The sequence below is a fragment of the Trachinotus anak genome, unplaced genomic scaffold, assembly GCF_046630095.1.
Source record: "Trachinotus anak isolate AG129_WGS33_773 ecotype Australia unplaced genomic scaffold, CSIRO_AGI_Tana_v1 ptg000028l, whole genome shotgun sequence".
Taxonomy (NCBI): domain Eukaryota; kingdom Metazoa; phylum Chordata; class Actinopteri; order Carangiformes; family Carangidae; genus Trachinotus; species Trachinotus anak.
Window position 1 is genome coordinate 2,749,807 of NW_027273879.1, and position 25,659 is coordinate 2,775,465.

Consider the following 25,659-nt stretch of genomic DNA (forward strand, 5'->3'; position numbering starts at 1 on the left):
AAACTGGGCTAAATTTAGCAGAGTCTTTTGTCTCTGGCAGCTATGAAATCTTATCGTTTTTACTTCTGAGACTTGTCAACACGCTGAAAATTGATGCCTCATCAGATGATGTTCGCGCTGTTTTAAACGTGATTCCATCGATTCCTCTATGCCAGCCCGTCCGTTATCTGTAGCTCTTGTGCCCTTCCTGTTGCACTGCTTGTCACTTATTTCAGTATGACCGTTTCATGGCGAGATGATAAAGCCATTATCCAGCCTATTCAAAACCTGTCACACCCCGCCGCCGAGCGGGCAACAATTAATTTTCTCCAGTGACAATGCCTCAGCCGCTCCCTGAATTGAGATTAAATTTCTTTGTCAATTTTTATTTGAAAATGTATGTTTCACAAACGGGTGTATGCCGTTCAATTTGGCACATGTCGCTGTGCTCACAATCCATTTGATGCCTCTCAGTGGGGCCCCAGAGCTGTCAGCCGGTGAGTCAGTGGGATGCTATGGATTGTGACAAACTGCAGCAGATGACAGTTGAAAGATGACGGGGAGTGATTGTGCTGCACTGCTGGCAGAGGGGAATTCACCGTTATAAAAGTACTGCATTCACATTTCACATAGATGTAAATGTTTGCATGTATTAGGCTGCCCTTCAAAGCTAAAACACAGGCACTATATTTATCTGAAATTGGGTTAAGATTATTTTAATTTATTATGTATTTTAATTGTAGGGGTGCAAGATATGAAAGAAACAAAAATCATATTGTGATTATGATATGAGTTACAATTTTAGTTAAAATGATTTAGCACCTTTAGCACCACAGCGCTTATTGCTAAAGATGCAAAACAGTTTTGTGACACATTGTACCTTGCAGTTACAGAGAGCTTTTAAAGCTGGAGTCGCATTCCAGTAACATACATGTTGAAAAAGAGCTAGAACAGCTGCTATATTAGCTATATTAGCTTCAACTGAAGCTAAAACTAAATGTACTCACTTATTGTCCAGTAGATGTTATTATGTAATTAAAAAGATATCCATTTTAATCAGCTGCCATCTTTATTCCTCAGGAAGTGTTTAAATGATGCAGCAGCTAAATTGAGGTGTGACAAAACGAAAAAGCTAAAGTAGCTAGTCATGCTAAAGGTAACTAGCCTAGAAGCTGCAGTCTCTGCTTTTGAGTGAAATTCATTAAATTTGGTTAAAAAATGTAAATAAATCACATATTTATCATTTAATTAACATTAACTTTTAAAAATAATTATTCATCTAACTGTAAACAATCTTAGTGAAATGTATTTTCCTGAATAAATTAGTGGAAATGGACAAGATAGATTTATATTTACTTTCCCCTCATATTTCTCTGGACACTACTGAAAGGCAGTTTGCACAATCTGCATCTTTAAGTATTACATATGTTGATGTTTTCAGGTAAAATACTCAGCTTTAGACGCCATAAAATGAAGACATCACTGCTCTCTGCCTTTGTAGGGTGATATAGTTCTGATTTAGTTTATCCAATCCAATAATGGGCTTTTGTGTCTGCCATGTGATCTATCTGGCTGAGATCTAAAGTTATGATTAATGTACAGAAACAAACGGATAACACCAGGGCCTCAGATGAATACCTCCACTTTCTCACATTTCTTGGTGGAGGAACAGAGCTCGATCCCTCTCGAGTCTGTGCATCGACAAAGCTGGTGGAGAGAAAACATTTTTTGTTATGAAATATGCATGGTGTGTTCAGCACAAAATATGTCACTGCTATCCTGCTCTGAACTGCTTTCCATGATCTGTCTTTTATGAAAAATGCATGTGTTGTTGTGCCTGAGAACTTTTGTGAAGCCAAACTTCAGTTCGATTAGGGAGAAATCAAAGCGCAGATCCTCAGTGACGAATAATTCATCTTCATCCAGATGCATTTTGGTTTCCCAAAAAAACGTGCATGACACTGAATAAAGTGGAGAGTAGAGGATTCCTCAAGCACGGCATGAAGACACACAAAACAGAGCCACAAGCTGCAATAAATCTCCCTCTGTGTAGACGTCCCTGGCACTGATCCTGAAAATACACCAATAAATCACTAATTACAGCACATATCTGAGGCATAAAAAGTTTTTAAAAGAGCTCTGTAAAGTAAAAACACACACTTAATGGTATGATGGATGGATATCAGTTTAGACAGAGATGCATTTGAATGCTGCGTTTGTCCGTCTCTCCTTGAGAAGTGTAGATTTATAAGTGTTAGACCTTCTGAAGGCCTCGTCCTCTACCTCTCAGACCACTATTAATCACCTACACCTGGATTAGAGGTGCTTGAATTGCTTTAATTAATAACCATAAACCTCTGTGAATTTCAACCAGCCAGTCGTTTGGACACTGATGCACTAAAGCCACACCTTTAAGACTGAGGCCGTCAGTTGCTCCTAATAAACGAGCAAATACTGATGCTTTCTCTCTTAGGAGGCTCTTTCTTCCTTCACATACACCTGAGGTAGTGGCTGCATTTACAGTTTTGAACCTGTAAGTGGTGCTGCGAGCCACTGAACATGCATGAACTGTGTGTATTTGTGTGCTGCTTCTTCAGTGATCACAGGACAAAAAAAATAAAAATGCTGGGATAATTAAGACAATGGACCAGACAGAATGAAGCCCTTTATACTGAGACCCTCAACAGCTTCCCCCAGACCCTCAGTCCTTTTTATTGTGGCTTCGTAATGCTGTGCATTGTTAGGACATTATTAAAATATATATATACATTAATGCGGAGTGAAGTGTAGTAGTGCTCAGAGTGCAGTTACAGAGTTTTTAAAGGTGGAGTCATGCTGTTCCAGCTTCATGTTGTTTTGCTTCTGGCCTGTAAGTATATGCATGTAGTGGCTCCCTGTCTCCTACTCACACATTCATTTGGTTTGCTGGCAGCGTTGGCAGCAATCACGGGAATGACCTGGCCTAATGTAGCGAGGAGATCAGTAGACCGCGGTGAAAACCATCCCGCACTCTCCCTCCCTCGCACACATGCGCACAGAGACAGAAACATCTGCGACAGACTAAACAAAGGACCAGAGAGCTGGGTGTCAAAACTGGATCATCGGCACACTGTTCGCTCACAGCTGAGCAGCCACTGTATCTCTAAATGTTAGATATACGCTACTCTTGTTGTTCTGTTTGTCTCAGTGTGGTATATTGTGTATCTATATCTGGCCTGTTCATACACGCTCACCCCTCAGAAGCAGCTTTGATTTGATGGTAGTTGACTAATGCTGTGAAAAGAGCCCGGGGCAGTGTTCTTGTAAGCATTAAAATGTGTGTTTCATCATGACAGCACTCTCCCAGATGAATATTGCAGGCAGAAGGTGGGAAGGCAGCAGGATCTGGTGTTAGAAACAGTGGGAATGGCACGAGGAGGGAGAGGGTTGGTTCAAATGGTGATCTGTGTAGTGGCCCTGGAAGTCAACACTGCAAAAAAAAAAACCCCACAAATTAAAACAAAGCAAAAACAAAAAAGACATCTGCAAGTACGTTTTTTTTCCCCTCAGGTTATTTGAATGCTTGCACAGCTAACGGTAGCTGTCGAACAAATATCTACAGTAACATATAAAATCATGTGAACGAAATGTTAAAATCAAAATAAATCTGAATTGTAAGCACATTTTCCAACAGCATCGTCCGGTAGTAACTACATGAGGTTCTGTATTTGGATATGATCATGTTTTCTGAATTTTGCTGTGTTGTCTGTATTTGGTTCTTCTTTTTGTTCTTTTGTCTGACTGCAGCATGTTCCTGTATTTGGTCAGGTTGTGTGAATTTTTTTTTTTTTTTTTTTTTTTGTATTTGCACCACAGCCCCTTCGATATGTCAGCAGGCTGATTTTTATTGGCTCATTTAAGCAAAATGCTTACTAAATAAGTAATAAGAAATGAAATTAATGAAAAGTCAAAGATAAACGCATGAGATACTGTATTGCCAGTGTCACTATTGTGTAGTTTCTCTGCATCACAGAGCAGAGTTGGCATTTGACGGTTTGTCTCTTCATGGTAACTTGCTCAATTTCACTTGTGATATAATAGTCAATTTCTCCTGTATTATAAGATAAATAATCCTGATAGCAGCCGTGTCAGCCTGTAGAGGCCACCACTACCTATGGTAGGTGAAGCTGTAACTTGGATTTGATTTCACATTTATTTGTTAAACATTCATTAAGACAGTTCTAGAAAGTAGATGAAGGACAGGTCTATCATTTTCTGTAGTCAGTGTAGTGCCGATAGCAGCTATAAAACACATGCTTTCCGTTCCGATCTTTAGCTATTGATTCATCAAGGTAGATGTAATGTATACTCATTCTTTTTTTGTAATGAATGAATTACATGTTTATTACGTCATGTATTTTTTTTGCATTAGTGTAACTGCAGTATTTTACCATTGAGTGTATGTAAAGATGGACGTGGCCACAGGTTCTTGAAGAGTGGTTTTGAAGCTCAGAGCAAGCTGCTCCTCCATTGCCATTTTGGCATTGGCTGACTCCGCGCCTAACTCCTAGCTAATTGAAAAATGGTTAAAGAGGTGGGGCGTCTGTGGAGCCGAGACTTCGGTGCATGTTGGTTAGTGGCAAGGATACAGTCATCCACCTGTCACTCAAAGTATGCATAACTTTAAATCTTAATAAAATGTAAACAGGTGAGTTATATAAAAATTCACCCCTGTACAGTCGTCATGAAGGAGGAAGTTAGCTCTAGAGACCAAAACTGTTTTTGTACCAGGCTGTAAACATGTTTATTTCTACTGTAAAGTTGGACATTTTTAACATTGAAGGATTGACTCAAGTGGACATTTGAGGAAGAGTATTTTTTGGTACTTCCGTGTTGGTCTCATTTTTTGAGTATTGAATTATGGGTTGTTTGTGGATTTACCGTTGCAAGGCTAGCAAGTGTTTAAAACAGTACTAAAACAGTTTGGTTATCCCAGCTCATGTTTGGCCATCTCTTCACAACAGCTGGATGGTAATATTAGAGGGTGGTGGCAGTTTTGAATGTGTCTGTGTTTTCTGTATTTGCAGAGGGGATGTAATTTTGCACAGATCAAAATAAAATAAGGAATAAAAGTAAGAAAAAAATGTAATATTAGCAAACTAAAATGACTGTGTGAGTCACTGTTATTTTACCGTACAGTGCGACCTTTTGGGAAGCTTTACAATATTGAATTAGGGGATCAAGAGTTCTTTACACAATTCATATCCACTGACATTTTGTGGGCTCACGGGTTGCACATTGTGCCCCTGTGGAGAAAGCAATCGATGGCCTCAGCATTTCTCTGTGGGCCGACACTATTCTGCAGCACAGGGAGTGTGTTTGCCGCACGTCCAATCCCTGTGCAGCCCATGGGAGAGCTGTGCACACAACTCTGTAGATTCACACAAGGTGAAAAGGTGGTCAGGATGCTGCGTGCTCTTCTATTCTGCTCACGTTTGGACCAAGAAGGCAGACAGACGAGGAGGGGAGGTGGGCACCTCCTTCACAGTTGAAACCCCAAATGTCACGGAGGGGGCAGCACATTATTGCCATGGAAACCCAGCCTCAGTAATATTTGATCTTGATCAGCAGCGATGCTCTGATGAGATCCCTCTCGCCTGCGCTCTGCTCTCCAGGTGGCTGGATTTTCTGAAGTTGGGAAGGAACCTGGAACAGATTGTAGTCACCGAGCGCTCGTGGCCGCTGGGATTAGTTTTAACTCTGGTGATAATTGGACTGGGGAAAAGAGGACTCCATCTTCATGATTTCTCCTTCCCTTTCCATATGGAGTTCTTCTCAGTCTATAAGTTTAGCCCAACCATCTCTCCACCCTGAAATACCAGCTCGCAGCACAAGGAACCTGCTCTCAACACATAGAAATACTGTGCAATAAGTGCTCAAATGTGCTACTAAATTACATCATTTCCAACAGGCTGCAATACACAAAACAACACACCTGAATCATGAACAAGATTACAGTATCTAATACTGCACAGGCCCTACTGCCTGCAATATGAACCCCTCTGTCTAGACACCCATTACCCGCCTGCACCTAAAACAGTGGAATCAATACCATCGCAGGGAGTTATAATGGCCCAATTACTGTTTGTAGGTTTGTCAATGCCACGTCTCTGAGGACGCCTGCGAAAGGCCACACGAACATACTGTGTGCAGGAGTAATGCCATACATTTGTAATAGTGTGAGCATGTGTGTTGGATTGTATTTCCTAGCCTGCACTGCCCTGACATTTAACCGAGCTACCGTGTGCTCAGACTTGTGTTTATATTGTGGCTCTGTGCTAGAAACAACAGCACGGACAGCTTGGTTCACACAGTGCACTTAAACGTGATGTAGAAAAGATAAACAGGAAGTCCAGAGTTAGCATTTTGTGATCAGAAAACCAAATCATAACATCTGTTATTATAGTTACTTAATGTTCTGCCTTATACTTGATCATAGTTTTACTGTATTTAAAGCTGCACCGTTTAATGAAATGAGAAAAAAGATTTTATTTTTTATTCATTTTTTGTCTATATTGATGGTCAAACCTGTTTTGCACACTTGTATAACTATTGCTAATTACTACAGAAAACTGTGTTTGCATATTCAACCCTGCGGCTCGCTGCATATATTCATTGACTGGTGAAGCCCTGAGTGAAACACGTTTCTTCTGTCAGTGTTAATAAAGGATCCTTAACTATATTTAACTCCTGTGTTTACTTTTCTCTCCACTGATCAGTATTTCTATATTAACAACTTGTCAATCAACTGTGTGTCATGTGAATGCATTGCTTTGGTTTCTGCAGCCAATAATTATGTTGGTTTAGTCTCAGTGTTTTCATCATCTTTGTTTCAAATAGCAGCAGGTCTTCAGTTACTGCTTATAGTTGTTATTGATTGTAAGTTAGCTTTACTGTTATGTTTTTATGTTTACTTTTCAACTGTAAAAAATCCTGCTTGGTGCATTTGTTGCTACTGTTCATCAGATTTCAAGGGATTCTTATATTTAAAAAAAATTGTGGTTATGTTTGTTTATGTTAAAAAAGCAAATATTGGCCAATATTTTTATAGATTTTTTTAAAATTAAAAATCTTCTGGATCTCAACCTTGAAATTGCAGCATCAGTCAGGCTGGACTGTGATGTCTGAAAGTGACTTGACTTATTGATTTTCTCTGCTAATGCTGAATAAGACATTATATACACACACACACACTACTGATAAGTAAGAACACATGTTGCTGAGGAACACAGCCACAGTCAGAGTCACAGTTTTCTACCTTGTTGTTATGGTTCTGTAGTGTAACAGCATCTCTGGAGGTCAGTGTGTCATTGTGCTGCTCTAATAATGTATGAATGAGAGTCATTTGATTTTGTACAGTGTCATTAATTAACGTGTGCGTCTCTGTGTGTTTGCTTTCTTTGCATTAGCACTTTCCTGCCCTCCATCCCTCATCAGAGCCTCCACCTCCGCCTCCACCTGCCTGTGAAGAATGGCTTCTCACGAGCTACATAAATCAACAGCCACAGAACAGGTACCCACCTCCAAACCAGGGTGTCGGGCTTGGTTTCAGTAGTGGGCAGTTCCTTTAAATATGTGAACTATTTCTCCTGCTTTATGTATTTGTATCAATCTGGCGAATAACATACAATGAAAATGGTTATATGGCTTTCCAAATTAATAGTAGTGTTAAAGAAAGTGTGCTCTAAAGATTTCATGACCTGAGATCTGATACGTAATGATGGAAAAATAATACTCTCCTGCCCAAAGTCTGAGTGATGTTCATTTTTAGGAGAACACTGGCTATAAATAATAACATACAATATATAAATTCTTCGTTCTTAGACCAGAAAAACAAAAAAATCTGTGTGAGGAGGGACTAAATCAAACTTAAACCTAAAACATGAATGGGACAAAAATTTTATTCTGAAAATTAAGGGAACGTAATTAAGTACATTTATTGAATTAAAGTAGAATTCTGAGGTACCTGTACTTTGCTTTAGTATTTATGTCATATGCTACGTTCTACTTTTACTTCACTGCAATTCAGAGGGAAATGTTGTAACTACTTCTCTGCTGCAGTAGGTTTATTTTACAGCTGTAATTACTTTTCAGATTAACATTTTACAGTAAAAACATATAATGAGATTATATAGTAGTTAAAGATTATGTAAAAAAAAAAAAAAAAAACAATGTCTGGTTGGGGACCATTGCATCATTTCAGATGTCTGTGAGAGAAAGGGTTCACACTCAGGTATCTCACCTGTATTTGAGTGACAGCAACGTAGGGCTGATGTAAAAGATCTGACCTTAGTCACCCCCCCCCCCACCCTGCTGGCCTCTCTCTGGTGGTCTGCGTCACACTGAGGGAAGGGAATTGAATAGGCAGGCTGTAAGAGGCTCCTTTTTGGGGCCATTAGTCAAAGGTGGGGACACTATCAAGGCTTTGATTACGCTGGTATGGAGAATCCCCTCAGGGTCTTCTCTCTTCTTCATTCATATTCTGCTCTTTAAACATCCCATTCATCAATTACCACCACTGCTGCAGCCACATGGCCACTATTGTTCGTATGCATTTAGGCTCACACACACACTGGGTGCACACACATTATCCAGAATATGCATTAACCTCCCCAAACATGCATTGTCCATTATGATACACCCGCACAAATGCACAAACACACAAATGGCAAGTTTAATGATTTGCTGGTTGTGGTTGCACCTTACACAAAGATGTTACTGATGAACTGGAGAAGGGTGCAGGCTTTTCCTGTTTGTGGTTATTGTTGGATGTTTTTTGGTGCCTCGGTTTTGGCAGTGTGAACATATTTTAGCCCCTTTTAGCCAAGATAGTGGCATGGCGGTAGGTGCTGTTGGAGTCGTTCACTGGTTGGACTGTAAGGCCAGGAACACACCGGCTGTGTGGCGGCTGCAGAACGTCTTGGTTTCCATTTCAGCGCCCATGTTAACTGGTTAGATTTTGGTGGTTAGATGGTTAGAATTAACACTGTTCACTGCAGTTGTATTTGTCTATTCTGAATCTGAATATGTTAATATTTTTTAACCATTTCAGCAGCTGCGTGTGGAGAAGGTGGCATCCTCGTAACATTTTCTGTAAAAAATCAGTTTAATTTAATTTCAATTTAAAATTCTCTCGGTGTAATATCTCAACAGTAATTGGTGCTTTCCATTTTTTGAAGCATATCTTTTTACATTCAATTTCCTAAAAGTACATTTATGACATTTTTATTGACGGAATCACAAAATATATCTGTCAAGGTCTAACAAATTGTATTTGCAAGACATTTGTTTTCCCACAGTGTCTTACTGTGTTTTTTTTTTAGATTAGGGAAAGGTCATCGTTAAAAAACACTAGACATTCAACCACAAACACCATTTTTCACTAACCTAAACCAAAGCACGTTTGTTGCCTAAACCGGACCTCGTGGGACTCAGGATCCGAATCTTGCTGTCTGGTGCCTTTGACTTGCATGTAGCCCTCCCTTCATTTAAAATCAAACAAAACTACAACCAAAAAAAAAAATCTTTTTTCCTAGTAGCCTATTTGAGAAATCAGAATTAATTTTAGTTGTAAATCTAACACCAGCACACCATTTCATTTTCAATGCTAATATGCAACCATACCACAACTTCACAGCGTTGTAAAGGTCTTTGCTTCACAAGACTTTTGAATAATATCTTAACATCTGATAATATATCTGAATATTTCACACATTTTTGCAGCAGTTCCATTTTTTTTATCTTGAGTAATTTGCCTGCTTGTGTTTGTTATTTTATCCTTGTGAAGCACTTTGTAATCCCTGATTTTTGCTATATAGATAAAAGTCATTATATCTATTATTGACACAAACAAAAACAACACGGCCCCACAGGCACAGCGTGGTCGTCTTCCTCTGTATCCTCTCACTCTTTCCTTAACATCTTCCTCTTCTGTAATGTGTGGCTACGGCAGATAGCAGCAGCTGGCTAATGCTTTTCATCTGTATGTGTTCAATCTGAGGCAAGGAGGATGCACATGATGCCCCGTGTTCATTACAGTCACCAGCCGTCTAAACAGCGGCGCTCACCTGCTACATAAATGAGTGGATGTAAACAGAGCCCAGAGCAGGAAGCAGCACAGTGTGATGCAGAGTTTGAATCTGCCCCCTCTGAGGCAGGCAGCTTCACAGTCTTCACATGTATGCGTTTACACTAATGCAGTAATTAAATTCTTGCAGCTGCAGATTCAGCTGATGGTTCTCTGTAGGTTCATCACTGCTAGAAACTCCTGCCTGTATCTTCACTTTCCCCAACTGCACTTATTCACCACAGCCCTTCTCAGCCCCGTATCCACCCTGTCGGTTACGAACTCCCCTCAGCCTTTCATCCGTTCTCTCCTTCATCTTTTTTCCCCCGGTGCCTCATTTGCCCTCTGCTCTGTTTGTTTGCTCTCTGAGACATTCAGGTGGGCCGCACTTCAGCGAGTCTCGGCCTGCTCCCTGGATATTTGTCTGTGGAGCAGAGATAAGTTTAGGGTCAGAACTAATTTAGGGTAATAACAGCGCGGCTACCTTCAAATGGAGCGAACGAGTGAGTGAGAATGTCTGTGTGTGGTCAAACCTAGCAGACACGTGTGAGCATATACGTCTGTTATTAGCCACGTCAGCCACAGCTCATTTTTCTAATGAATAAATTAGGTAAATACATTTCATAGAGACACATAGATTAATAATTTTCTTTACAGGCACAATGTACGTTATAGTTAGAATCCTTTTGTGAAATAATACTCTTCATAATTTTATGTTAAATTATTATTTTTATGTAAAAATACCAACAAGTCCAGTGTGTTTTGTTGACCCATCCATTCAACGTGGACTTTGTCTCTCTATAAACTACGTCACCGCACTTTCCCCTTTGCTCCTGTTATAATTACCACGGCCGCTAGGTGTCACCTAGCAACAGAACTTAACTACGGGTCGTCATAGTAACCTGCTGCTCAAACGACCTATGAGCTTGTTTTTTATAGGACAGTCTAAAATCACTTTTGTGTGTACAGTTGTATTTCTTACATATTTCTAATTAAATAGTAAAAATGTTTTTACAACCTTGAACTGCAGTATAATAATATTTTCAGTGATTATGACTAAACATTACCATGCGTCATGCAACAGCTTTATACTTAAATTGACAAAATGATAAGATTGATACTAGATTTATACTTAAATGACCAGTTTCATAGCAGAGTTTGTGCTGAATAAAGAATTAAAAGCATGTGGGTTAAAGACATTTGAAAAGGTTCTAAATTAATGCATAGAAAGACTGTAAAAATGAACCAAATTAAACCTGAATCCAGAACATTTGAAAGAATATATCACATGTATGGCACATCCATGCTCCCATCCACCACATTTTTCTTTCATGTCACTGCTCCAGCCCTCAGGTTCACGTCGAGTGTCCGATTTTGAGAGGCTGTGAGGGGGTTTGAATCACTCAGGAGGCAGAGCTTTTGTCTTCCTCCTGTCACCTTTGTCTCTGCCTCAGTCCTCCACAGCTGACAAGCTGACACCAAAGCCTTGTTTCATCCCTGCTCCTCAAGCTGAGACGACACATCACTCAGGTAGAGAAACATGCAGCGAGTGACACTTTACTCCTGATGAACAGAGGGAGCTGCTACATACATGATATCTCATCCTGAGGCAGAGGCAGGTTTGGTAGAGACAGAAAGACCAGGATGGGTTTGTCATATGAGAAAGAGACACACTGCAAACCGTAAGATCGTCGAGTAACGTAGATTATTGTGATGGTCCACCTACACTGGCTTCAGGATAATTCTAAAATACGCTCTGACTGAGCACTTTATTAGGAACACAATACTAATACAGTCCAGAGCCTCCGTTTTCTCTCAAACAGCCTCAGTTATTTGTGGCATCAATTCCACAAAATGTTGGAAACTTCATAGTTTTTCTGCAGATTTGTCAGCTGCACATTCATGCTGCCAATCTCCTGTTCTGCCACCTGTCATGTTCACAAGACCAGACTTCTGCTTTGTGACATGGAGCATTATCATTCTGGAAGTGGCCGTTAGAAGATGGGGAGTTGTGGCCATAAAGGGATGAACATGGTCAGCAACAATAATCAGATAAACAAACCTTGATTGATTGGTATCGAGAGGCCCAGAGTGTGACATGGAAACATTCCCCACACCATTACACCACCAGCACCACCACCACCGGCCTGGACTGTTGACACAAGGCAGCTCATTTTGAAGGATTCATGCTGTTGATGCTAAATTCAGACCCCACCATCTGCTGCCTCAGCAGAAATCCAGATCCATCAGACCAGGCTACGTCTGCAGCCTCAGGTTTCTGTTCCTTGGTGACAGGAAGTGCAACCTGACGTGGTTTTCGGTTGTAGTCCATCCTTCTCAAGGTTGGACACGTTGTTCACTCTGAGAAGCTTTCCTGCTCACCACAGTCGTGAAGAGTGGTTATCTGAGTTACCGTAGTCTTTCTGTCAGCTCCAACCAGTCTGATGCTTCTCACTGGATGTTTTTTTATTTTTGGCTCGTGATATCTCCACGTGGGCTTCAGTGTCTCTCTGAAGCTGCAAGTGTTTCTTCTTCACTGGTTTATATCGTGGCCAAGCAGTTGGTTCTGTCAGTGATCTGCTCAGATAGAAGACTGTACATGGACTGGACTAATAACAACATGCAGTGAATTTTTTCTTGCAGACGAACAGGGAGGGCGTGGTTACATCAGAGCCTGCTGCACACTTAGCAGATAATTACATGGTCAAACATTAACACCAATCATTTAAACAGCCCACTAAGCTTGAGATAGCAGATATAGTCTGGTAAAGCACATTAATTAACTGCCCCTCACACTTTAATACTGTGTAAAGGTAATAGATACCCTCAGGTGAAATTCCTCTGCTTTAACAAAGGCACATAAATTAACTTTAATGTATTAATTCCCTTTTATTTTTTCTTTATCGTAAATCTCACAGGAGGACTACATTACACATTTACATCGGGAGGCAAGGAGTTATTGCAGGGAGGTCGGACGTTATCAAGAGGGGCAATTTTGATGTTAAATGCAGGCTGCTTCTTTTCAGGTGGTAATGGCTCTGAGTGAAATGATCTCTTAATTCTATTAAAAGCTGGGTTCATGGGCTTGTTAGGTAAGTGAATAAATGGCAACGATTAATCATCTGATAGGGACGATGTGGAAGACATCGCTCAGGTGTAAGCTCTGGAGGTATTAATTAATATGTAATTATAAACACTGGTCATAAATATCAATAAAATCTGTCACATATTTTTTCCTGGGGCCGGAGACCTCTAGGGAAGCCTTCATGGTGTCTCAGCAAAGGACACAACCTGGAAATGTCAATAAAATGACCTGATTACAGTAACTCACCCAAACAACACAAATGTGCTGGTTTGTGTTTTACTGCAGTGGTTTAAGACCTTTTTGTCTCATGTTCCCGCACAACTCTGTCACAACAACGTAGGTTCACATAACACCTCACGCTTCAGATGTTTTCATTTGAATTCATTTTAAACTGGATGTTATTAACACTATTCATTATTTAAAGCAAGCTACGACTTGGGTGGAAAGTTTCTGCACTTTTTCCGTTACCAATAGCGAAAAATTTCAGCTGTTTTAAATTTAAACATTTAGGTTTTGTATTTACCTGTTACTTTTAGCCAGGCTGCCATTTGTGGAAAAAATCACATGGGCAGATGTTTTTAACCATTTAACTGTTTCAACCATTCATCCATTACTTTTAGCTAACTGTTTAGACCTCTGCTGCTGACACACACTCTGTGACATGTTCAGGTGCTGCAGTTAGTGTCATTTTGCATCTCGTGTTTTGCATCTCTTCACAGTGGTTTTGTGTCTCTTTGTGTTCATTTCAAGGCTCTTTGCGGTCATTTTGTGTCTCTCAGCATATCTGCAGACATTTTGTGTCTTTTTATGGTTGTTTTGTGGCTCTTTGCCTACGTTTTGCATCTGTTTGTAGATGTCTTGCACCTATAGACTGTAAATAAAGATTGACGTAGCCTGCAGGACTCTCCTATAGGTTTCTGAAGAGCAGTTTTGAAGCTCAGAGTGAGCTGCTCTGCCTTGTTTTTCAGCCCCAGAGGTTACCGCTCTTTGTGGTGCATCTGTTTGTAGTTATTTTGTCTCATTTTGGTTGTTTTGTGTCTCTTCCTGGGATGTGTTGTGCCAATAGGCCCCTTATCCATGCACCAGTGTAACATATAGATTTAATAAATGTTTTGCGACACACTATGATGTGTTTATTAAATAAACTGATAACATGCATTAACAAACACTTCAAAAGGTCCTTATATCTGCTTACAGGTACCTGTTGTAAAGCCTGTATTAAATGTTCATACAGTACACTGCCTATGGATGCTAAATAAGGAGGGCTAAAGTAAATTGTTACCATGCATCTTCTCTGCAGAAAATAGATTTGATTAAAATGACTTGACCACACTTAGGTGTTAACAAGGCATTTCTTCTGCCAAATCATTGTTCAGATTTTTTTTCTAGTACCACTCAGATTTGAAAAGGCTTCTGGTGAGGAGATGATACTTAATACCGGGTCCAAAGAGCCTCGCTATCAGCAGCACTTGTTACTGCCAATCAACAGGCGGAAAGGACCTCTCTGTTGCTAAGAGACTGGAGAGGATATTTTCACTGGTCCAGCGAGACTCTGATTGATCAGCCATTACCGGGCTCTGATGTAACTGACCATCAGTGTAATTACTCAAGTTTAGTCCTGAGAATTTTTTTTTTTTTAATCAAGCAACTTCTATAAGTCAATCAAAATACCTTTTGGACTCAAAAAAGCAAAAATCCAACCTGTATTGTGAAAGCAGTGTCACACAGCACACAAACATAGAACGAGGCTCCTTTGTGCCTCATAAAACATCAAACAACTGAAGAAACTGAATCAATTAACAGCTGGACATCAGGAGAAAAGATCTCACCATAATTGCACTGCTTATTGAAATGGAAATCGCCATAATAATTAGATGAATTGTGTTTCACCATATTCTCTCGCTGTGCTTCAGTAAGAAGGATTTTGTTGTGAAGAGGTGGCCTTTCAGGAAATATCTAATTGCTATTGGCTCTTTCGTTCACGGTGACATTTATGAAAACTTAATGGACAGCAATCGCTTCTGCTTGTGACATTTTGGATTCCCTTTAAAGCTGTGAATATGAAGGTTCTGTATTTTACGGGCCACGGGACTCAAAATGAAAACGACAACGGCTCCCACACCGAGTCTCGTTGGCACAGATGAAAGAGCGATGAGAGAAAAGAGAGTGATGCTGTTTTCATCCTGTAAGAAAAGGTCATAAATATGATGCATCCTGATAGAGACAAAAGGTCTTGTACAGTTTGAAACGGAAATCTTTTCACAGGCTGTTGAACTCTGCCGGTAATTGAAATGATGAAATAATAAGATGATGTTCCAGCTCTAGAAAAGATGCTGATTTGTTATAGTGCTTGGCTTATATATGATATGGATGCCCTAAACTTTGGAGACCAGGACGGTTGCACCTTATTGTAGCATCTTCCAAATTCTTTTCCGAGCATGGTTTTAATTTTTGTTTTTACAAAATATGAGATTATCGCTGTGAAAAGTGAGGCAGTCACTTTTGGAGGCTGCCCTCCTTTAACAAAAAGATGAGCCTAGAGGTCATTTGCGCAGCAGGTTATTACCACCTGCAGTATCTTGCTGCTTCCTGTCTTTGTGCTAAGCTACTGTAGCTTTACATATTTGACAGAGATAAGTGTGGTGTTGATCTTTTCATCTAAAGATGGAATTATGCTTCTCTGGGCTGCATGGAAGCGAACGTACACAAGTCAAGGACACTTTGTCTCTTTCTCTAAACTCAATCAGAAGAAAGCTAAAGTCACATTTATAGCTTTATCTAATATTTATCATGGAGTGTGACAGACACATTTATGTCTGGTGCTGATGGAGGCAGAAGGAATCAGACAAAATGGCTTCCAAACATCACCCTCATCATGATTTCCCCCCACGACATCAACATCTCTGCATGTGTGTGTTCACGTGGTCTTACCAGCGTCAGACGGCGAATATAATGACCTAAGTTGGTGTGACAGTCATGGTGCATTCGTGATTGTGCATACACCAACTCTGATGTGGATTAGCAACAGCAGCTGGAAACGTAGAAAACTGTGAAGCTGAATCACATGGTACCTACCTGCAAGCAGCACTGTTGGTACGCTCATTTGCATAAAAAAAACACTGCAAGTAAAAGCCCTTTAAAGCTAATTGTTCTAGTTTGCATTGTTCTCTGCCTTGAAGCCACTGAGGGCTGTAATCTGACACCAGATCAGTAGTAAGGGGCCACTTGTATTGTGGGGCAGGTGGACCGTTCTCCCTGCAGTCACCCCACCGTGCCTTCATTTGCATACAGGATCAGATTATCATTACATTATATATTCCAAGGACAGGCCTGAGCATGATGGATGATTGGTGCAGTGTAGTAATCTTCACCAAGGTGCTTTGTCCAACCTCGTATTTCTGCCTCCAAACCGAGCAACAGTGATGTACTGCTGTGCTGATCCAGGGTCAGACTCTCAGTTTACAGCTCCATTCAGGGATGCCTCCATTTAATCTAAACATCATGCACTGTTTTAAATCCTGTTTGTTGCTTTATGATCTAGATTACTGTACATGTTTGTGGATCATGATCTTACTCACTGGAAACAGCGGAGAGGTTGTTGAGTCTGGATCAACTTTTCCAGAACAAATAAGTGTGTTGTTATCCACATTTTCTATTGTTTGATGTTTGACTGGAGCTCTTCTAATGATGTCATCTTGTTGCGCCCTCTTCTGCAGCGGTTTAATGGCGTCCGACGGGAGCATTAGAGCCACCAGCTGTTTATCTTCAGGATCTCTTAGTATTCACATAGAAGTAGTGGATGGAAAGGTGCATTAATTAGCGTTTTCTTTTGCTGCCTCTCTGGAAATTTGATTAAATTTACTACTAAGTTTGGATGCTTGAAGATGCACTGCAAAAAAAAATCACAGTGGATAAATACCAAAGCTTTTCCAAAATAAGATGCATAAATAGAATGATATACACTGTAGTTCACTGTTGAATGTTGAGGTTCAGTATTATTATATGATGTAATATATTTAAAAAGTCACTTAGAGGCAGGAAAAGAAGTGAAAGAGGGCAGTGTCACATAAAGTTTCTGTTCACAAAGTGGTAGGTGAAGCAACATTTCTCTTAAAACTGTTAAATTAGAAAATGTCACCTACAACTATCTTATCTCGCTGTTCAGTCTTTAGAAATCCTGAGCTCCAGTCCTCTGAGACCTGAACCCTTTTTTTTTTTTAGTTCCCATCGCTGATAGATAATAGGGAGTGGATGGCTTCACTAACATTGCAGCAGGAGTGGAATAACAGGCCGGTCCACACAGGATATGTGTGATTAATCGTGATAAGATTTATCTGTGGTGCCAGTTACACAGATGGGGTTACAGAAATAAGCTGCTGCCTGGTTACAGGATGTGCTCTGATTGACGTGGTCAAAAAAAAAAATAGCCTGAAGTAGCAATAATGGTATCAGATACAACATGAGATATGTGTGTGTGTGTGTATATGTATATGTATATGTATATGTGTGTGTGTGTGTGTGTGTGTGTGTGTGTGTGTGTGTGTGTGTGTATGTATGTATGTATGTATGTATGTATGTATGTATGTATATATATATATATATATATATACATACATACACATATATACATACATACATATATATATGTATGTATGTATGTATGTATGTATATATATATATATATATATATACATACATACACATATATACATACATACATACATATATATATGTATGTATATATATATATATATACATACATATATATATATATATATATATATATATATATATATATATATGTATGTATGTATATATATATATATATATATATATATATATATATATATATATGTATGTATATATATATATATATATATATATATATATATATATATATATGTATGTATGTATGTATGTATGTATGTGGGAGATATTGGCGATGTTCCTGTTGTTGGAGGCCATTTCAAAATGTGAAGTCAGAGAACAGAGTGGTCCTGTTTGTTCCTGAAATTTTAAGTTTTCTATCCAAAAGTACTTTTTATAATTTGAGCTTCATAATATAGTAAGTTTTAACATTTTGGCTGCAGCTATTTAGCTTAGCTTAGCATAAAGACTGAAGGTAATTATAATTGTTTGTCATTAACCATTGAGTAGTGAATAGTAGTTTATGCAAGTTCCTCTTACTGGAAATCTTCCAAAGCTTTCTGCCACATCTTGTGTCCTTCATCATGGTATTTGTAATGAATATTGTTGATGGTTTGTTATCTGGTGTCTTAGGTTTACAACTTGGGTCACATGGTAAGCAGCTAAAAGCTCTGGACAGTTTCCAGTCAGTGGACCTAGTCAAATTAAATAATATTAACTTAAAATAATTAAATATTCTAGATATTTAAATATTTATATGAGCCTCTTGGTGCTTGATGATTCACTTTTGATTTTCCAGTTTTAATTGTGAGAAAACAACTGGAATATAAAAAATGATTCAGTAATTAATCTGCAGTTTACTGATTGAACTTTTAAACATCAGTGAAAGTTGAATCTGTGTAAACATTGACCAGCAGCCAAAAAATGAAAGATATCATGAGATACAGTTGTAGTGGGAAAACACTGAAGCTGATGGAGTAGGGAGCTTCTACACACCTCAGAATGTAGTCAACTGAAGTCTATAAATACCGTTAGTTTGAACCACATTTCCATCATTTAATGGTCCTTTGTTTCCGCAACAAAAACTTCCTTTTTTTAAGTGCTTCCTGTCCATACGGGTCCCTGTTTGCTGTTGACAAGAGACAGGAAGTAGATAAGGACATTTTAAAATTCCCAAATTATCTTTGCAGGATGTAAAATAAGCACTAAGAGAAATTATGACTTCCTCTTTGTGAGCACTAATTTATGCAACTGTTCACACAAAATCCAACATTAAAACCTTTGGATACATGTTTTTTCCTTTGTCCAATATACATAAGTAATGTAGTTATGATCTGGTGAAGGGACCACTAATAATCTATTTAATAAGGATTCATATTGAAGAGTAAACTTCAGTCTCATAACTGAATGCACCAACAAAGTTTGTCCAGAGATTTTCCTCTTTTGATCAGTAAACTAAGTGATGACATCTGAAACAAGCAGATTAGAGGAGAGATGCTGCTGAGGGAGTCAAAACAACAACAAACAGAAATCCAACTTCACACGTAAATAAATAAAAACTCCTGCAGTCATCCCCTCAACACGTCAATTCTTCTTCTGTTAATGATATACAGTTATTATCAATTTACATTAATAATCAACTGCTACGTTTCAGCACCATTAGCTTTCATTGATTTCACTAAGCCCTGGATATTTTCTCTTACACTGAAGTTGTTAGTAAAAGTTATGTTAAAGTTAAAAGCAAATATCTTATCTTTGACCCTTAGATGATGGAAGAATTTTATTTCATTATCCTATTATGTTGTAATTAATATTTTATTTTATTTTATTTCTGTTTGTTTTTTTGCCAGGATTTTTTTTTTTCGTCTATGAAAACAACCCCTGTGAGTCAAGTGAATTTTTTTTAATTTTTTTTGCAAGCGGTCATTTTTCTTTTTTTCCCAGAAAAAGGAAAAAATCAATCACCTCTCAAGTGTTAATACAGATTAAAAGAAGCTTCCATACAAAAAGTTCAAATTTGTGGCCGTATATTTCTTTATTTTTAATTTCATTGCTTTTCAGACGATAGAAACGCTGGTAAAACTGTTTTATTTATAGATGTAGCAGAACCTATTATAATTTATAATTATAAATTGAAATAATATATCAAAGATTCAAGAAAAATAAAACCCCAGAAATGGCTGAAAGAGCTTAGATAGTAAAGAAGACAGACGTCACACTGCTGTCAAAAAACTAATTTAATCAAAACAAAATGTTGATTCATCAACAAGTTTATAAAACAGTGATTTAGTTACATAAATAAATCAATCAGTGTATCAAATCTCAGTTTCAACTTCATGAGCGTGTTGACATGGTTGTACAATCATTTACCTAACGTAACGTAATAAATAAAAGGGAGTAAAATCTGCTTTCTAAACAAAGGAGCTACCGACAGACCTTTAAGAGACGACACTGAAAAACAAATGAAGTGAGCTTTTAAAGCACAGAACACGGAGCCAAGTTCAGCTAAAAATGAAAAGACACAAACAGGTTGTAACCAAAGTCGGCTGGCGTACGAAAAGGTTTGGTAGTTAGAACTCCCATTTGGTTATTTTAAAGCATTAAGACAAGGCAAGAAAGAAGGCTGTTCTCGTGTGAGGAATTCTAGAGAGAAATAAAAACAACTGAAGAGGAGAAATAAAAAAAAAACAAAACACACAAACAGTGGAACAGTCAAAACCTACAACTTCCTGTAACTGTTTATTCAATGGGTTCTATATTTCCATTCAATTCCCTGGAAACTGTCCTCATAGATTTCCTAAAAATAAGCTGGATATTAAATAAGCTAGGTCGACAAAATTTGGTACGAATTACAAGGGAAGTGGAGAGAGTGTTAGCTGCTACAGTTACTAAATATCTGCTCGTTTTATTCAAGTTTTAAGATGTAATTATGTAGGTAAGTAAAAATGCTGATAAAAAGACATCAATATACATCATTTTCCTGGAGAGGTCGAAAAAAATTCTTAATTTGGATTCTTTATGAATTTGAGCATCCATCCATCATAGATCTGCTTTGTAAATTTCCAACAGATGAACAAGTAAAATAAACTCCTTGCTATGAAATTCCACTAAGCAATACTTAAAAACATATTTCTGCTTAATTTCCGCAGAGCAGAACTGTGAAATAAAGCTAATTTCTACAACTAATCTCTTCTACTATTACATAACTTTCTTTTTTTGTGTAAATCTCAGATATAATGAGCAAGTACTTAATCACTGTAAAAACAGTAGCACTTTATTTTACTATTTCCTAATAATTTATTGAACATCTCCTGGAAATAAGTGTGAAGTTCTGAGACTGGAAGTCAACCAGCTGACCACTCTATATTTTACTGATAATTACTAACAAATTACATCCTTCTTTCTAGGAAACTTCTCTAGAGATATTTGGTAGTTATACCAAAATGCAAAGGCCTTTCTTGGAAGCATCTAATAAGTTTATTATCTTTAGGAAGTTATGAGGAAAATTTTCCAGGAAATTGTGGTGGAAAACAAAGGACTCATAAATAAAGCCTTAGCCAACTTTCTGTCCTGCACAAAGTCGAGATGTCAGCAGAGGAGGCGTGGACACTTGGCGTGAAACAGCTTCATTTTGTGAGCGAGTCACTGCAGGAGGAGGCATGAGGGCAGATTTGTGTCCACTGAATCATCACAGCGGTCGCCTCCACAGTCCTCTCTTTCTCTGACTACTGCGATCCTCAATACGCTCCTGTGTTCAGGAGAATACACTCTTTGCGTTTCCCCTTCCCGTCTAATAAGTGGCCAGTTTCTGCAGTTCATTACATGTCTGCAGAGCCAAACTTGCCAGCATGTACTTCGAATGTACTACAGTTTGAACTGGCCCCTGATGCAAGGCGAACGTTTTGAAGTCCTTCTGATATGTTTTTTTTTTCTTGTTTCAAAAACCAAAAGTACTGCAGCTTCAAGTATTGTGCCTTACATAGAATATTCTGTCATAAATTAGTTAACATATACATTTTTTTTCTTCAATATTCAGACATATACTTTCATATTTACAAGACAATAAAACGCTTCTTTTTTTGTCTTCTTTCTTTTTTTTTTTCCTTTTTTTTTTTTTTTTTTTTTTTTTTTTTAGAGAAATCCCTGAGAATGTATGTTGACAGTTGCAAAGTTTCCACAAGAGCGAGCACTGTGACAGTTTTGCCGTTGTGTTTCTGTGACAAATGTGTCTGGAAAATACGCATATTGAATGTTTGAGACAACACTGCAAAGCCAAAACAATCAGCCTGAAGTCGGCAGAACCAGTAAAACAATTCTGATCGTGGAGTTTTTTTTCTTTAACTCCGTTGAGCGGCGGGCCGAGGACTGGGGGGGGGGGGGCTTGTGGGGAGTAAAGCTGGATCCTTAAAAAGAGGTACTCGACAGTTCAGATGGAGTTGCTCCGTTTGGTTTAAAGCCGTTTGTTTTCTCTTTGAGGCTGTGAACGTTGGCTGAGGGAAGAAGGAGGAGTGCAAGGTGGACATTTTGCCACTGGACAATACAGTTTATACTCAGTGTAAAACTCTTACTCTCCGGCTTTCATACATATAAAGGGAAACACAAACTTCCACGAATCGACAGTTCTCTGCTTCTGCAAACTTACTGGTTTTATATCAATACCAGGTGTTGCTTTTATGCTTTTGTCTTTTTTCTTCAATTTAAAACATGTCAAGTTCAGGCAAAGGTTTACCATAAAGCACATTTCACATCCCATTACTATTAACTTGGGCTGTCCAATTAGTTTTCCAACACTTAAATCGACCAGGGTCTGTCTGTGCTAATGCTGACACTGGTACAGCTCCAGTTGAATGAGAAAAAGTCTAATTATCGTGTTTATTATCACATTAGATGAAAGAAGCCTGCACACTGACTCCAAGTTACAAACTTCATTAAAGTTTTGATCCTAGTTGGAAATTTGTCAGGTCAAAACTCTCAGAACTTAGATTTATTTAAGGTGTAACTTCATGTTGTTTTCTCTTCAGGCCCTCAACCATCACACGTTAAATACATACGAACATGTGGGGAGATTTTCTGAAGAGACTTCATAAAGTCAAAAATATACTGGCCAAGCTTAACATCCATCTTAAGATGCCTTTTGTATATTTATTGATTAGTTATATTTACATGTTTTAATGTATTGTTGATATTTCCATGTAATGCCTTTGCACTTCTATTTGAGATTTCAACTCTTGCATTGTTAATTGCTTTAAGATGCTCATCACATATGATATGTTATCATATGGGTGTCATTTCCATGCCGAAGCACCTGATTCAGATCCAACAAGGATCAAAACGTTGTCTTTTTCAGTTCATTTTGTGGCTTCGCAGTGTGCAGGCGTAACTTTCCTCCTCGTTGATGCTATGACACCTACACATGATGTGCATATAATTACACTCCTTCAGTTCATTGTCACATTTGACCCAGCAGTCCCAAATCATGGAGCAGGATTTGTGTGACTTGTTTTAAGTGGATTTTCACTTCAAGTTACAAAGGATAAAAAAAAAAAGAGCAGTTTGGTCGTTTGATCCTCCTTCAACCAAATCTCTCTCGAACGAGCATCATGAGTTTCTTCTTGCCCTTGTATATCTGTTTCAGGTTGTCTATGAACTGTGTGAACTGGATGTGTCCGTCGTGCGCCATGAGAAACGTCTCTCTGGCTTTACTGAGGAACTCGATGAACTCGCTGTAGTGGCGTGGGCTGATGTGCGTCAGCCGAGAGTGCGTTGTGTTGATGTAGGCCCCGATCGTGGCGTCCAGTAGCTGCCTGAGTGGAGCCTTGTCCAGAGACATCAGCTTCCCAGAGTTCCTGCGACTGTGCAGCGCCACCATGCCCGGCGTCGTTAACGTGCACCGCCGCAAAATGTCCGACAACACGGTGGCACACTTCACGCTCTTCACCACCAGGGGGATGACAGCTGCCAGTTCGTTTTTCCCCAGGGAGTGGCTGAGCGCACACGCCCAGAGCACGTCATTGATGGCCGGGTGTGTGTCTTGGTTGTAGCTGAGGTTCAGATGAGTCATGGCTAACGTTGCTAGTTTGTACGCCCTCATAGGATAACCGCGGTGCTCCATGTAGCGCGCTATTGTAAACAGCTGTGTGTAGTTCATTCCTGTGGCGGCTGCGTCCAGTACAATCTGATAGGCTGTCTCGAAGGCAATGTGGTCCTTCTCGCAGAGCGTCAGGGCTGACAGGGCACAGTTTTGGGGGTCCTTCATGGCACACTGCAGGGCCAGGGTGCGGGCGGAGTTGGCCAGGTTCTCCTGCTGATGGCAGTCCAAATGCAGGCGGACGATGGTGCTGTTGGACATAACTGTGCTAGCCACAACGCTGGTGGCCTCGGTGGGGGTGAAGAGTGTGAACCAGCTCTGCATGATGCTGTCCAGTGCAAACACACCTGGACACAAAGGAAAAGAAATCTTAGTAAAGATTGAAATCTGGACGCAAAGTCTTTTGCCTGCTTTAAAATTCATGATGGTGTTCCCCAAGGCTCAATCTTAGCTCCTCTGCTTTTTCCATTTTATATGCTTTGTGCTGTTTCCCCAAAATTTGATATCCTCTTCTACTCTGGTTATTTCATGGCAGTGTGGAATTTGTTGATAAGAACGAAAATATAAAATGTCACCAGCCTTCTCCTTTAATCCTTTACTGCTGGCAATAATCTGATGCTCTTTAGAGATTAAAATTCAACTGCCACAGTAAACGCACATCATATTACTAAAAATCCTTATTTTCAATCTGAACCTCTATTTGATGAATTGATAAAATACCCAGAACAGCACATTTTTATGTTAGAAATGTTGCTGGGATACCTCTGCTCAGCCCTCAATCCTTTCCTTCACTGGCGTATTTCAACTGAAACATCATTACATTCCAACAAACAAAATGCGTCACCAGTTTTACAAAGGCTTTTTACCTTTTCATCCAATTTTCTGTTGCTAATGCTGTGACATTATATGGCCTGGCCCCTCTCTACATCACCAACTGGCATGTTCTCAATGAATCCATTCAAACTCTGCTCACAGAAACAGGGACTCCTTTTCACTCCCCCTACATTCACAAGAAATCATCTGGGAGGAGGGTTTTCCCCTCTGGACCCAGCTTCCTGTCCACTTCAGGGAAATCAGCCGCTGGGTTTCAGTATTCAGGTCCAAACATAAGGCCCACTTAATCAGCCCCAAGCCCACAATCTTCCATAATTACCACTCTGCCAGTCATTCCTTCCCTCCTGCTGAGAGGCCTCCGAAACCCACTTTTAATGTCTTGTGAGGACCGACCCGGGATTTCTCAAAAATCTCTTACATCTCAACACGTCTACAGGGACACATACATCTTTCCAAGTCATTTCTAACTGACATTCGCTAATGTTTGCTAATCCCTTCCCCCAACAAAGCTATATCAAAAAAGTTTGTAATTTATTAAGGCAATGTCGCTTTACTTTAAACTAACAGTCGTGTGCATTTTATTTTGACCATTTTTCTGGAAATTACTGCATCAGAGTCCAACATTAGTGGCTCTGTCCTGCTTTTTATTTATTTGATTTGGGGAAGTATACACACACACACCAGTGACCCCAGCCTAACTCATTACCCAAGATAACGTTGCATTTGCCAAACTCAGACAGGCCTCATCATCCTGAAAGCCTTCTGTTTGAGAACATGAACAATGAAGCTAAATGACATTTAGTTACCTGTTTATTTATAACTAGCTCTACACTGCAGTACAAAACACTGCTGCTCGTTGGTTTTCTACGTGTACATTAACTGAGGATGCTGATTTTTTGCTGGGACTTCCAGCTGTAGCCT

At 39.2% G+C, this 25,659-nt stretch overlaps 1 protein-coding gene and 1 long non-coding RNA gene across 5 annotated transcripts in view; one reads left to right on the forward strand and one right to left on the reverse strand.

The window, feature by feature from the left end:
• The window catches only part of LOC139611931 (uncharacterized), a 34,251-nt gene that overhangs the window by 6,838 nt on the left and 1,754 nt on the right, over positions 1-25,659 (forward strand). For all 4 annotated transcript variants that reach the window (XR_011686399.1, XR_011686396.1, XR_011686398.1 and 1 more), the window contains one exon: positions 7,428-7,531. This is a non-coding gene — a long non-coding RNA (uncharacterized lncRNA). The remainder of the gene's footprint in view (positions 1-7,427; positions 7,532-25,659) is intronic.
• Positions 20,036-25,659, reverse strand: part of LOC139611929 (zinc finger SWIM domain-containing protein 6) — a 46,992-nt gene continuing 41,368 nt past the window's right edge. The window contains exon 14 of the mRNA XM_071466996.1: positions 20,036-24,251. Within this exon, the coding sequence (XP_071323097.1) occupies positions 23,389-24,251 (863 nt within the window). The 3' untranslated portion in view covers positions 20,036-23,388. The remainder of the gene's footprint in view (positions 24,252-25,659) is intronic.